Genomic DNA, 12,126 nt, shown 5'->3' with positions numbered 1-12,126 from the left:
GTGTGTGTGCGCATTTGTTTACATGTGTGTGTGTTTGTGTGTGTGTGTGTTTGTGTTTTACAGATCTGTGTATTAGATCTGTGTATTAGATCTGTGTAGTATTCCGTAGCTCTTTATTGGCTTGTTTTCTATATTATGCTCTGTGTGCGTGTGTGTGTGTGAGTGCGTGCGTGCGTGCGTGTGTACATGTGTGCATGTGTGTGCGCATGCGCACTATACTCCCATGAAGGTGTGGTCTTAGACGCAATAAAGTCCCAACAAGTTGAACTCAGTCACTTGAGAACACACACTTCTGTTTCAGCTGTCTGTACCAATACACACATTCATCGATGCTCCACTTTCCTTCCAAAAGCAATGACTGGGACATTGGCAGGCAGTATTACTCTTGCAATGCCTTACTGTCAGACGAGGGCCAGGCAAATATGGTCATGAAGAGTTAACAGGAAGTAATATGGTCCCTTAGCCCTTGATTCTGAGTCCCATGGAGAGCCTGTAGCCACCAAGCACAGCTGAGGAAACTGACCACTGACTACCATTTGGCGCTTCTGAAAACTCCTCTGGGACTCAGAGCCACAAAGGTTTTTCCCCTCATCTTTTCCTTTTTTTCCTACCTCCTAGCGCATTCAGAGTTCTCATGCGAGTCGGTGCATAGCAACCCGCCAATTGAATCCAAATGCGTCGTTGTTGTTTTGTGGGAGCCTGCATGGTGGAACAAAAGAGCCACGCTTTGCTGGGGAATCAATGGGTGCTCCGGGGCAAGACAAAAGTGGCCGACGTGCAGCTGTCTGCGGCTCTGAAATGACTTCTATCCGTGAGGCCGACGTCTGTAGGCCGGGCAACGCAACACCACGTGGGGAGACGTAGGGAGACACGGGTAATGAGGACAGAGGGGGGGCAGCTTGTGTGTGTGTGTGTGTGTGTCGGGGTGGGGAGGGGTGGGGAGGGGTGGGGTGCATCCTTACATCCCACTTGCCCCTCACCACCAGCCTCAAACTCCTGACTCCCCTTCATCTGGAGAGGGGAGGAGGCACCCGCATTGATTCCTTAATTACCGAGAGAAATCATTACTGGAAGGGGTTGGGGGCGAGGGGTTGGGGGGTGGGGAGGTCTGGGTTCGACGGACAGGGCCAGGAGAAGGGGGTGGTGGGGGGTGTCCTTGGCTTTCATGCTGGGATCAAGACTGCGGAGCCAAGGCCACCTAGGCTCAAGACTGCGCTTTTGAGATGGGGGGACTTCTCCACCCACTGATTTTTCTGCCCATTGACGAAGGGGCTGTCCTTGTGTGTGTGTGTGTGTGTGTGTGTGTGTTGAATTGCTGGTGTTCGTTGTCATTCTTTTGAAAAGGCATTGGGCTTATTTGGAAATATGGCTGCTCACTTAATCACGCACTCATTCGTCCACTGTTGTAGCATACAGTAGGATGCAGTGTTAACATTTCTCTGGGTCTTCCATACACCTCAGAAAAGACACACACTAACACACACACACACTAACACACACACACACAAACACACATACACACACAAATCCCCTCATTGGGGCTCTCTGGCAAACTTTTCCTTTTGTTCCAACCCGTAATTAAAGATGGAAGTGAGCAAAGAGTGGACAAAAAGCTTTCTCGGGTGTAGAGGGACTTAGTCTCTCTCTCTCTCTCTCTCTCTCTCTCTCTCTCTCTCTTTCTCTCTCTGTGGTTGTGTGTGTGTGTGTGTCTCTCTCTTGTCTCCCTCTCTCTCTTCCTCTCCCTCTCATGTCCCTCTGCCTGTTTCTCTCTCTCTCTCTCTCTCTGCCTCTGTGTGTGTGTGTGTGTGCGTGCGTGAGAAACAAAGCACTTTTCCACATAGGTGTAACCTCAGTGCCCTCTAGTGGTCAGAGGCTGGCGGAGCCTGCAGCCATGTGCTGGGCTGCCCTCTGCATTGCTCTCCTGATACAGCAGCAGCACTCTCTCTGGTCTCTGACGAGCGCTATTTACACCAGCTCATCACACGTCTTCAGTTATGTTTTCTGTATTTATGGAGTTATTTATGTATTTGCCATGTTTTATAGTACATAATATGTGATTATAAGATTAATGAGGCATATTGGGTGGGGTGTGGTCTGTAAGTTGCACTACTTTATGTTTGTATGCATTTGATTCCATTAGATGTATGTAAATGGGGAAGTAGCAATGTATTTGGAACTCCTACTTACGTTGTCTGACCTTTTCTCTTCCTCATGTCCGCGTCTTCCAGTGAGGTGTCCAGTCTGGGGCTGTTTCAGTTTTCTGTTATGAGGCCGGACTGTGTAGAATTACACTGCCTCCTGGAGATTCCACTCTGTTAGAAAGAGAGAGAGAGAGAGAGAGAGAGAGAGAGAGAGAGAGAGAGACGGATTGAAACAACAATCCAATAACAGTGAAGAGGAAGGGGAAAAGAAAGCAATTTATTTCGCCGTGGAAAGGAGTCATAACCAGGTGTAAGACTCGGCCGGAATCATCTGGAAAGGCATTCTGGTGCCCTTTAGGCTGGCAGACAGAAAACAGGTCATTGATTTGATGAGTAATTTTCTGCAAGTTTACCCCAAGCCTGAGTTCTCTGACCAAAGCAATATTCATCAATTTTGCTATGTCACAAATAGGCTTGAAGAGCTTATCATGCTTTTACTTGCCGTACCTCCAGTAAAAGGCACACACACTCAGGACAGGAATACTTTCATTTTTATGTAACAGTGTAGAACAGCGAGGCAAGTCAATTTATCTCCCTAAACTTGAAATTTCATTACCAAAGTGGTAATGTTATTTTGAGCAGACTCTGACAGTGGTTTGTTTCATTTTGTTCATACGGGGTACAACAGAGAAAGATCAAATTACGTTTAATTCATAATAAATATGGTAATCACATAATAAATATGGTAATCACATATAACTTGGCGGCATATTGTCCCAGTAGTTAGGGTCTGGTAAGAGTATGTCCACTATATATATATACCCTGTCCACTGGAGTGAAGGGATAGACTAAGCTAAATATCCCTGTGTGTGTGTGTGTCTGTGTCTGTGTAAAACAAAGCCCTTTTCCTCTATACACAGGCTAAAGCAGGCTGCTTAATGCCAGGCAGTGTTAATGCTAATAGGGTGTGTGTCCGGCGTGCAGAGCACAGGTAGGAGCAGCCAGGGTGTGTGTCCGGCGCGCAGAGACCCGCCTTTGTGTGGTGTTGTCCTCTGTGTGCCACACACAGCTGCATGTCTCCTGTATAGACTAGGCTGTTGAGGAGGCAGGCTATGGGCTGTGTGAATGCGCAAACATCATGCACAGCAAGTAGACAAACAAACAAACAGACGCATAAAGGCGCACGGCACAGAGCAGACAGGAGGCCCCTGTCAACGTGGCCCTTTGCGTCTCTCTGTGTGTTTATCAGCCGGTCCACGCAGCATAGCCCCCCACTGCCCGACGCCAAGCCCCTGGCAGGGCAGAAGATGGATGAGGCGGGGTATTCTACTAAATGGCAGAGCATTTTAATAGCTATTACACTACAGGGTGAGGTGGGGACTGGGGTGAGAGTGTAGGTGGGTTGGGGATGTGTGGGGGGATGGGGTGTTGGGTGGGGGTAATTTGGCTGGTGCAGAGGGGCTGCGGGAGATGAATGTACCCCAGCTGAAGGTCAGACACAAACGGGCCCTGCAGGCTACCAAGGTCCAACCCTGAGTGGGGGGGGGGGGTTGCGTACGGCCGACTTGCAGAGAGGGCAGCGGGGACTTCGTGTAGAGCAAAGATTGGGGTCAGACAGGTTAGAGGAATCAGCCGTGTCACTTTGGTGTGTGTGTGTGTGTGTGTGTGTGTTTTCTTGCTGGTTGTAAACGCTTCAGTGCCACGGGCTCAATCGAGCGTGCAAATCATCAACAAAGACCTTTACGTGTGGCACCCCATTCCAGAGAGGAAAAAATCACACCAAATAAATAATTACCTGGACCTAAATTAATGTCCCTTACCCCCACCCACACACACACACACACACACACACACACACACACACACAGCTCTGTCTTGCTTGCCCCCCTCCCTTCTCTCTCTCTCTGTTCCAGTCTTTCTTCTTCTCTCAGTGGACACCAGTGTGGTCTGTGGCCATGGAGAGGAGGGCACCAGGGCCACATCTCACATCTTTAGCCCCCCATGCAAGTTTCATTACAGCTGATTAGCATGCTGTGAATTTCCAATGCCTAAACAGTGGGACAAATATATCCCTTAAATTATTTATCACCACAGGTAATTGAGCACAAATGGGAGACAAGTCATTGTGCACACCATGCTAAGTGTTTTTCATTCAGTTCCTTTCTCGTTCTTTAGTCAATAGGCTGTCCCTAAGGCATTACAATTCTGTAGCCAGCAGGTTTTTGGTATTTGGTACTTTATGGTTATGGTATTTTATGTAGTTCTTGATACTTGCTGTCATTCATGAAAGATGTGATAGGTAGCAATGATTTCTGTCACTTAAGTATCATGTTTAGTTACAGTCTGTTGGTGACATTTATTTAATTTAGTAATTATGCAAAATGAAAACTCTAATGCTAAAATGGAAGCCCAGTACTGAGGGACAACTCCAAGGACCTTTGTTTTGGCCAAATGTTAACCAATCCGACGCTTCCTCAGGTTGGACAGACAGCTGACTGACTTCAGTGTTTTTTTGCATGTCTACTTTTCCCGTCTGGGACGTCCACCGGCGTGCACGAATAACGTCCTCTGTCTAAGGACCCATGTTCATTTCTCGAGGTTACACTGTTTCCTGTCAGCACCTTTTTTCATGGGCAGGCCGTGTCTGCACTTCACAGCCAGAGCATCGTTAAAGGTGAGAACAGGTGAGGGGCCAAGCGAGTCTGGGAGCCTGTTCAAAACCCAGCTTGACGCTTCCGACTAAGAGTGAGAGAGCGGGAGACAGAGAGCGAGCTTCCCGATGACTTTCAAAGTCTTTTTGGAGGTGGCGTTACAACCTGAAGGCCTCTTTTCCTCTTTTCCTCGGCTAAAAACTTTTCCTGGCTGTTACTTTCTTGCCGCTGTGCTGCTCTTTCAGACAAAGGTCACCACGGACTCTGATTGGGCCGAGGCGGCTGTCACATGACTGGACGTGGCCCTGCTCCTCAAGCACGCCACATCTTGTTGCCCTTGTTCCCGTCTTGACAAGCGAACAGGTTCTACCGTTCTACCCGGCTCCTGTAGCTTGGAGAACCGGAGAGACAGCTCCGTGTTCCAGGTCCGTGCCATCTCTTCCCTCCTTGTCCCTTTTCTCTCTGCTGCAGATGTCTACTCAAAGACCTATTATCCCTGGGCCTCGCTGTAAAAGTCTCACTCAATCAAACGCCGACGCGCGTTGTCAGAGCCCTCCCGTTTTGGCGCCGCTTGGCTGAGAGTGTTGTGCCGTGGCGGCAGAGACGTCCTGCACATATAAATTGATACGGCACGAGCACAATGTGGAACCGGACAGCTCCGCGGTTCCTGGCGGCTCCGACATCAATCACCGCATTATGCCAGCTGGATAGGCTGACAGTTCTCCGTGGCCCCTAGGAGATCTGACAACAGCATGTTATTGACGTTCTCAAAAGTGCGCCGGAAAAGAAGTGTGTCAAGAGTGCACGCTAGAATCCAAAACCTCCTAATTGAACATTTCAAGCTCCACTGGCATTGACAGGCTGTTGATGGACAGTGACAGCTATGCAAATCATAAACCCGCAGATCAATTAAATGCACTGCCCTTACTGTGGAGCTGCATATGAGATGACGTTTCATTTCCCACTTTATTACTTGTCTGTTTTCTTTTGTTCTTTTCCTGCAGCATAGAGTATCGTATCACAGTAATGGTTCTGGGAGAAAAGTATCTTTGACCATGCCTTCAGGCCACTGCAGTGGGGGTAGGATGCAGTGCTATGTGGATGTTCTGTACTATAGCATTCAAGTTCTGGTCTACTTGTACAACCTACCCATTTCTACTATTTCCGAAGGCCACTATAAGTCTCTGTGTGTAATGTTGTGTGTTTATGTTTGTGATTTGGTTGTGTCTACATGAATGACTGTGTGCAAGGCTGTGGGTGCAAAACTGTGGGGGGAAAAAGGAGACATTGTTATGCCCGGCAGTCTGTTACGGCTATATTGCCACATTTGTCCTACAGGAAAGAGGACACAAGGTCTTTAGAACATCATTTGTGCTGCAGGGTTAAAGAAAAAAAGCATGGTCCCTTTGTGTGTGTCTGTTTACTGTTTTAATTAGCATTGTTAATTGGCTCTTTGTGACACCCTGGTGACAGGCCTGTCACTTGACGGTATTGATGGTGCTGATGTCCCCTGATTTGCCTGCTTGTTAGCGGACAGCCAGCTCCAGACCATGGTGTCGTGTTCCTTGTCATTGGGGCATCATTGTCCGTCTGCCTGTTCCGAGCACAGCACGCAGATAAACAACCCGGTAAACAAATCATTTGTTGTCCCCGTTGAAGGCGTCCGGTTCCCTCTTGTCTCGTCACCTCGGCACCTCGGCCCCATGGTGGCTTGTCCTTCAATGACAACAAAAGGCGGCCATTGATCGAACGTGCTCGTTATATTCAACCCCCTAACGCCTCAATGATAAAGGCCTTTACCCCCTGTTACCTTTGTTCAAAAAGGCACCCAAAAATGGGTCCTGCAGTAGCTTCTGTTAAACTCTAAGTAAAGCTTCTTAAAAGCTGCAGGTCACCATAGGCTATTGTCACGAGCGGAGCATACTGCAGCACCATCTCTCCTCATCGTCCCATTCTGGTCATCGAAAGCTAAGATGAGAAAGGGACAGAGGGGAGCGAGTCTGGGCCATGGCCGTGGCAGGAGAGATCAAACTAACTTCTAATGAGTTGCTCTGCCGTTAATTAATCTCCTTTCTTAGGGTGGCGCTGCCAGAGGAAGGGTCTGTCGACTCCTCAGCACGTAGCTCTCTGCGGAGAGCAGCACTCAAGCCTGCCTTCGTGCCTTTGGCGATTTTTGGAGGAATCTAGTTTTTTAAACTGGTCACAGACAGTTCATCTTAAATACTTCTTTGTGTATAAATAGTTGCTTTTGTATAAAGTCTCTTTTAGCCAAAAGGAAACCTATTGTTTTGATTTTGTGGCAATACAATCTGTAATAATGGATCAGTAGAGAATTTACTTCCCTTTGATTTTTCACTTTCACTGAAAATTGTGCAAGTGTTCAAGACACCCTATACGTGCTAGCCCTTATTGGTGGTGGTTTTGTTTTGTTGTTTTGTTTTGTTTTGTTGAGGGGAGGTGATTCAGTTCACTCGTTCCGAGTGACGGAGGTACTGCAGGGTGGTTTGAAGGTTAGGCTTCCCTCAACGCCCCATGATTACGCAACACCTCTCACCTCCCCGCCTTTCTCTGGCAGGGGAGCCGGCCGCTGTTTTGGAAAATTTCCGTTCTCCGCGGCGCCTCAGACGCCGCACTTTTTGGCAGGCCTCTCCATCCTCCAGCAGATTCCCGTCCCAGTCTGGGGTGGCTTCCATCGCTCTTGGCCTCATGCCAGCAGCCAATCAGAGCGCTGGAGAGGCCCCGCGTGCAGCTGCGATGCAGATGAAGTCTTCTCCTCGCCACACTGGCCGTCCATCACGCGCTTCCTGTAATAGATGTGGAATGTGACATCACAAGCTGAGAGGCCATCTGCACACCGCAGGCCCCCGCGCTATTTCTGTCATTTGCTTAGAGCACGCAGAAAACGCACGCCGCCGCACTTTCTGCCCATCAAGGGGAAAATAGCAAAACTTTTGCCTGAGGTCAGTGCTGCAATGCCAAGGATACAAGGGATACCAGCCATGGTGAGGCTTAAATCATCCAACGCACTGCCTCCATTCACATGTGTTTAAAATTTAAAGCTCTCCCTGACACGGCTTTTGAGGAATGCCTCAGAGAATTATTGCCGTGAAATATGTAATGATGAAAAATCCATAACCAAAAAACAAGGGTCATTCTTCATGCCACGTTGCACGGTAGCAGCTCGCTTTTTTCATTACGTCTCACTCAGGTCTGGCACCCGACGCTGTTGTTTGTCTTCGGGCCACACTAAAAATAGGAAGGAGGCAGAGGTTGCAGCCCCAAACAGATGGGGTGTAAATACTGCCGGAGCAGGCGCCGTGGAGAGACAAGCCATCAGCCCGCTGGGTGACGGATGGAAGCCTAGGGTGGCACCACATTACCAGGCTAAGGTGACTGAACCGGAGCGGGCACAGGGTGTAAGGAGGGTGGGGTGTGAGGTTGGGAGGGAAGTAGGGGGAGAAGGGGCTGGCACGCGGAGCCAACTGTTAATCAGCCCTCATCAAGGCTCTCCTGTCAAACGTTCCAGACGCGCAACTTAATTACGGCCTGCTTTTTCTTTCACACCTACTTTAACTTTGCCAACAGTTTGGCGGAGACAACAGAAAGTCACCGGTGGGCAGAGTTGGCACTAAATTTAAACAGCATTCATTTTCTCTGTAACAAATACCCCATTCCTCAAAGGCTGCCCAGTGCGGACAAGCTCAATTAAGTATAGAAATGTTCAGTAAAAACAAATACCTTTGACCTCTTGTCAGGGCCAGTATGGTGAATACTGTAGGTCTTGTGCTGTGTTTGGTGGTGGAATGGTATATGCATGGTATGACCAACAGACACAGACCCTCAGCACACTCTCCATTCATACTAAGGATGGATTGTTTATGGGTTAACTGTTTGGGATAATGGAATTCCATCTATAGGCCCGGGATTTATGTTCCCAGCGTAATTTTGACCGTCGGGAGAAATTGGAAAAATAAATATAATAAACGACAGAATCGCTTTCTACCTTGTATTTCTTCTCGGGGTTCTTCCTTCAATCATCGAGTGCTGACAGTCCGACAGGTCATATCTGAACATCAAAAATGAGGTGACAGGCAAAGGTGAAGGATTAAATCTCTGTGTCGATTCATCACACCTCTCCTGCACAGGGCAGACTGCGAAACACCATCACTGGAAAATAAGCCGCCACGGCCTTCTCTGCAGGAATATGCATTATCTGCCGCGGTTAGGCTTGTTGTCGCTCTTCGGCCCGATTAATAAAAGTGATTCATGAAGAGACCTTTCCACGCTAGTGTTTCTCGTAATGTAGAATTTTTTTGCTCTCAGCAGGCGAGGCACAGATAATCATCCCCTGCCTTGGGCATTGTCGTCTTCCCATTTCAATGAGGCGACGCACAGTCCTGCACATCGCAGGCTGTTATCTTCACAGCGACGCCGCACCTAACAACATCGCCAAATGATGGAGGGCCAGAATTTATTGGTTGGCCTCATAATGCGATGGCCGGGAAGAGGGATGTTTCACAGAGATTCGTATGAATTTGAATAAACCCTGGAAGTGCCGAGAGACACTTCTTCACCTTTTGTGAATTTTTTTGGCTGACCCAGCCAGACAAGTTGTGATTTACCATCGATCGTGTGCAAAGCGCTTTCTCTTGTGCCCTGGTTATTTATCCCTGTGCTTCTCGCTGTTGGGTAATGGCCAGTTATTTACTGCAAATGGTGGTATCAGTTCTGCAAGAGAGACGTTTATTTATTTATTTTTTGCCTCAATTAATAGTGGAAAGTCTGCAGCAGAGATTTAGAGGCACTGTGGGGTTTGGTGTTGATACCATCGCTGAGATTCCCGGTGTGAGATATATGGGCAGGTGATGGCTAAGCAAACTGAGCTTTGGTCACACGCAAACACAGAGGGGCATGGGGCTCTTTATAATTTGAAATGTCAGAGATTTCCACCTATGATTTGAAATGCTACAGAACACTGAAAATGACGTTCAAATAACAGAAGAAAAAAAAATGTGTGTGAGCCCTTTTTGTGAAGATTTTGAATGTTTGCTTTAATAATGTTTTTTATGCTCCACTGTTCATACATAATATTTGAAAATGGAGACAGCCTGTAGACTGTAACATTTCTGGTTTCTTTGCTCAGTCAACATTGATAGCTAAATTACACTTTGGTCATTGTGTCAGTCTATAAAAGTTTATCCATTTTAAAGATCATTATAGACAGAGTTCATTTGACATTTAAAATTTAATTAAACTGTGTGGATTATAGGCCACCTTAACAAGCTCTCCCCAGACATGAAACTCGGCAGAAATGTTGCCCGTACCTTTTTGGATTACTACAGACTGAACAACCTCCTGGATGACAACAAACCAGGAAGTCACATCAACAGGTGTTCTGTTTGACTCCAGATTCCACTATACATTACACTTGTCTACATTACATTAGCCTATATGGCCTTGCCATTTGCGTATGTCCGTAAATCAATATCAACTTTTTACTATTCTCATCCTACAGCCTGAACATATTGCCAAGTGGTCGCCATGGGAACAATAATAGCAATGGAAAGAACCAAGACGGCGAGAGGAAGCTCCATGGAGTGAGAGGAGACTGTTAAACTCAGGGCTTTAGTGTGTAGCTCAGCCAACCAGCCAACCAGAGCAGAATAAATGTTCTTCCTTCATAGATGGCTTGCACAAAGAAAATGGACAATTGGCCATCTTCAAGGCAATAAGGCATATAAGGCATATACAAAAAATGACTGATACTCCACATAATAGCCTACTTATGGAACTCTGAAGAGAAATGCAGAACTTGTGATTTATTGTGCATGTAATATCTTGATTGCACTATCAACTGTCTGCTAACAGGATCATTATACAAGAGATAGTGGGACAGCAAAGCCCAAATAAAGTTTTTTTTTTTTTTTTTCATTTTGGTTGCTCTGGTGGCCTTTGTATCTTAGCTGGAAAGAAGAACACAGTGTGCTTTAACTCAGCTTCTTGCCTTTAATCTCTTTCTGGTGTGTTTACTGTTGCATGACCATTGGTGTTATTTTTGTATGTTCATTTTTTGTCTTCTGCCAGAGATATTTCATGTTTGAGTTATACACATGCACTGGAAGATTATTTTGGAAGTTTGGATTGGATTTTGTTTGCTGCAAAAATAAACACCATCTTGAAACATGAATCACAATAAAATTATTTGTGCGTGTGTGAATGTAGACACAACAAATTAATTTTATGATGAAAATTTGACATTTTCTGTAGGCCTACAAACAGAAAATTTCATTAATGACTCAATGGGTAAAACACCAGCCAACATACCTTGATCACACTTCAGAAGACTTGCTAGTGCATAGCTACTTAAAAGCATGTCACTTGCACGACAGAAAGAGTCCTGGCACAATGGGCCGAGACTGAAATGGTCCAGGCTATCAGTCAAGATGGCATGAAGAACAACGTGTATTTTTCAGGCCAGTCATTTGGAATAAGTGAAGCAATCAGTCAGGAACCGCATAAACAAATGACTCCAGAGTTTTACATGGGTGACAAGAAGATGGAGTAAGCTAATGGGACTGAAGAAAAGCATCCATCTAAAGATTATTTTACTAGATACTTATGTCAGGGATGCTTTCTATCTCTTTCATCCTCCCTCTTTTTTCTCTCTCCCTCTCTCTCTCTCACACACACACAGTTAGGCCTATATGTGATGTTTTCTACGCCTCCCTCCCTGTCTCTCTCTCGCTACACTCAGGTAACCTATTCATACAAAACAACTCCTCTCGCCACAGAAAGCCTCACTTCCCCACTGTGCTGTCATTTCAACTGGTATGACGACCCATTATTCTCCTCTTCCTTGCTCCACTGGATCAGATGCATTAGGCTTCATCCTAATTATATGCATGCAGCTATGTATGCCCAGAGACAGTGTAAATTGTTAATTATTTTCTTCCTCAACACTGTCATCTCTTTTGCGTCCATTTTCTATTAGTTATGCATCAGCCTCCCACAAGCTAAAACCATCTCACTTTCCTACGAGGCTACTTAATTTCACTACAAAATGCTATTTCAGAGCCTCCCATAAGGCATGTAGTTATAGCCTACATAGCAGGAGGTAAACTTTTCTCATCTCAGCATGTAGGGGATTTAAGGAGAGTGGGATTATTACAACATACCGTGATCAGACTTGCAATTGTGTGTGTATAGCTTTCAGTTTTAGCCTACTGGCTTTCTGTTTACAAATACACAAAGGCTATCATTGACAGCTTACTTGTGTAGAAGGAGGAGGCAGAGGTGATCACATGGTATGCGTCAGAGCCGTATAAAGGTTATAT

The 12,126-nt window shown here is 46.4% G+C and overlaps 1 protein-coding gene across 1 annotated transcript in view; it reads left to right on the top strand.

Moving 5' to 3' along the window:
- The window catches only part of agbl4 (AGBL carboxypeptidase 4), a 351,628-nt gene extending 340,649 nt beyond the window's left edge, over nt 1-10,979 (top strand). Inside the window, exons 12-13 of the mRNA XM_048251844.1 lie at nt 10,086-10,182; nt 10,308-10,979. Coding sequence (XP_048107801.1) covers nt 10,086-10,182; nt 10,308-10,407 — 197 coding nt within the window. The 3' untranslated portion in view covers nt 10,408-10,979. The remainder of the gene's footprint in view (nt 1-10,085; nt 10,183-10,307) is intronic.
- The last annotated feature ends 1,147 nt before the right edge of the window (nt 10,980-12,126 follow it).

Source organism: Alosa alosa, chromosome 9 (assembly GCF_017589495.1).
Source record: "Alosa alosa isolate M-15738 ecotype Scorff River chromosome 9, AALO_Geno_1.1, whole genome shotgun sequence".
In the NCBI taxonomy this organism is placed as follows: Eukaryota; Metazoa; Chordata; class Actinopteri; order Clupeiformes; family Clupeidae; genus Alosa; species Alosa alosa.
This window is presented reverse-complemented; position numbering and strand designations above follow the sequence as displayed.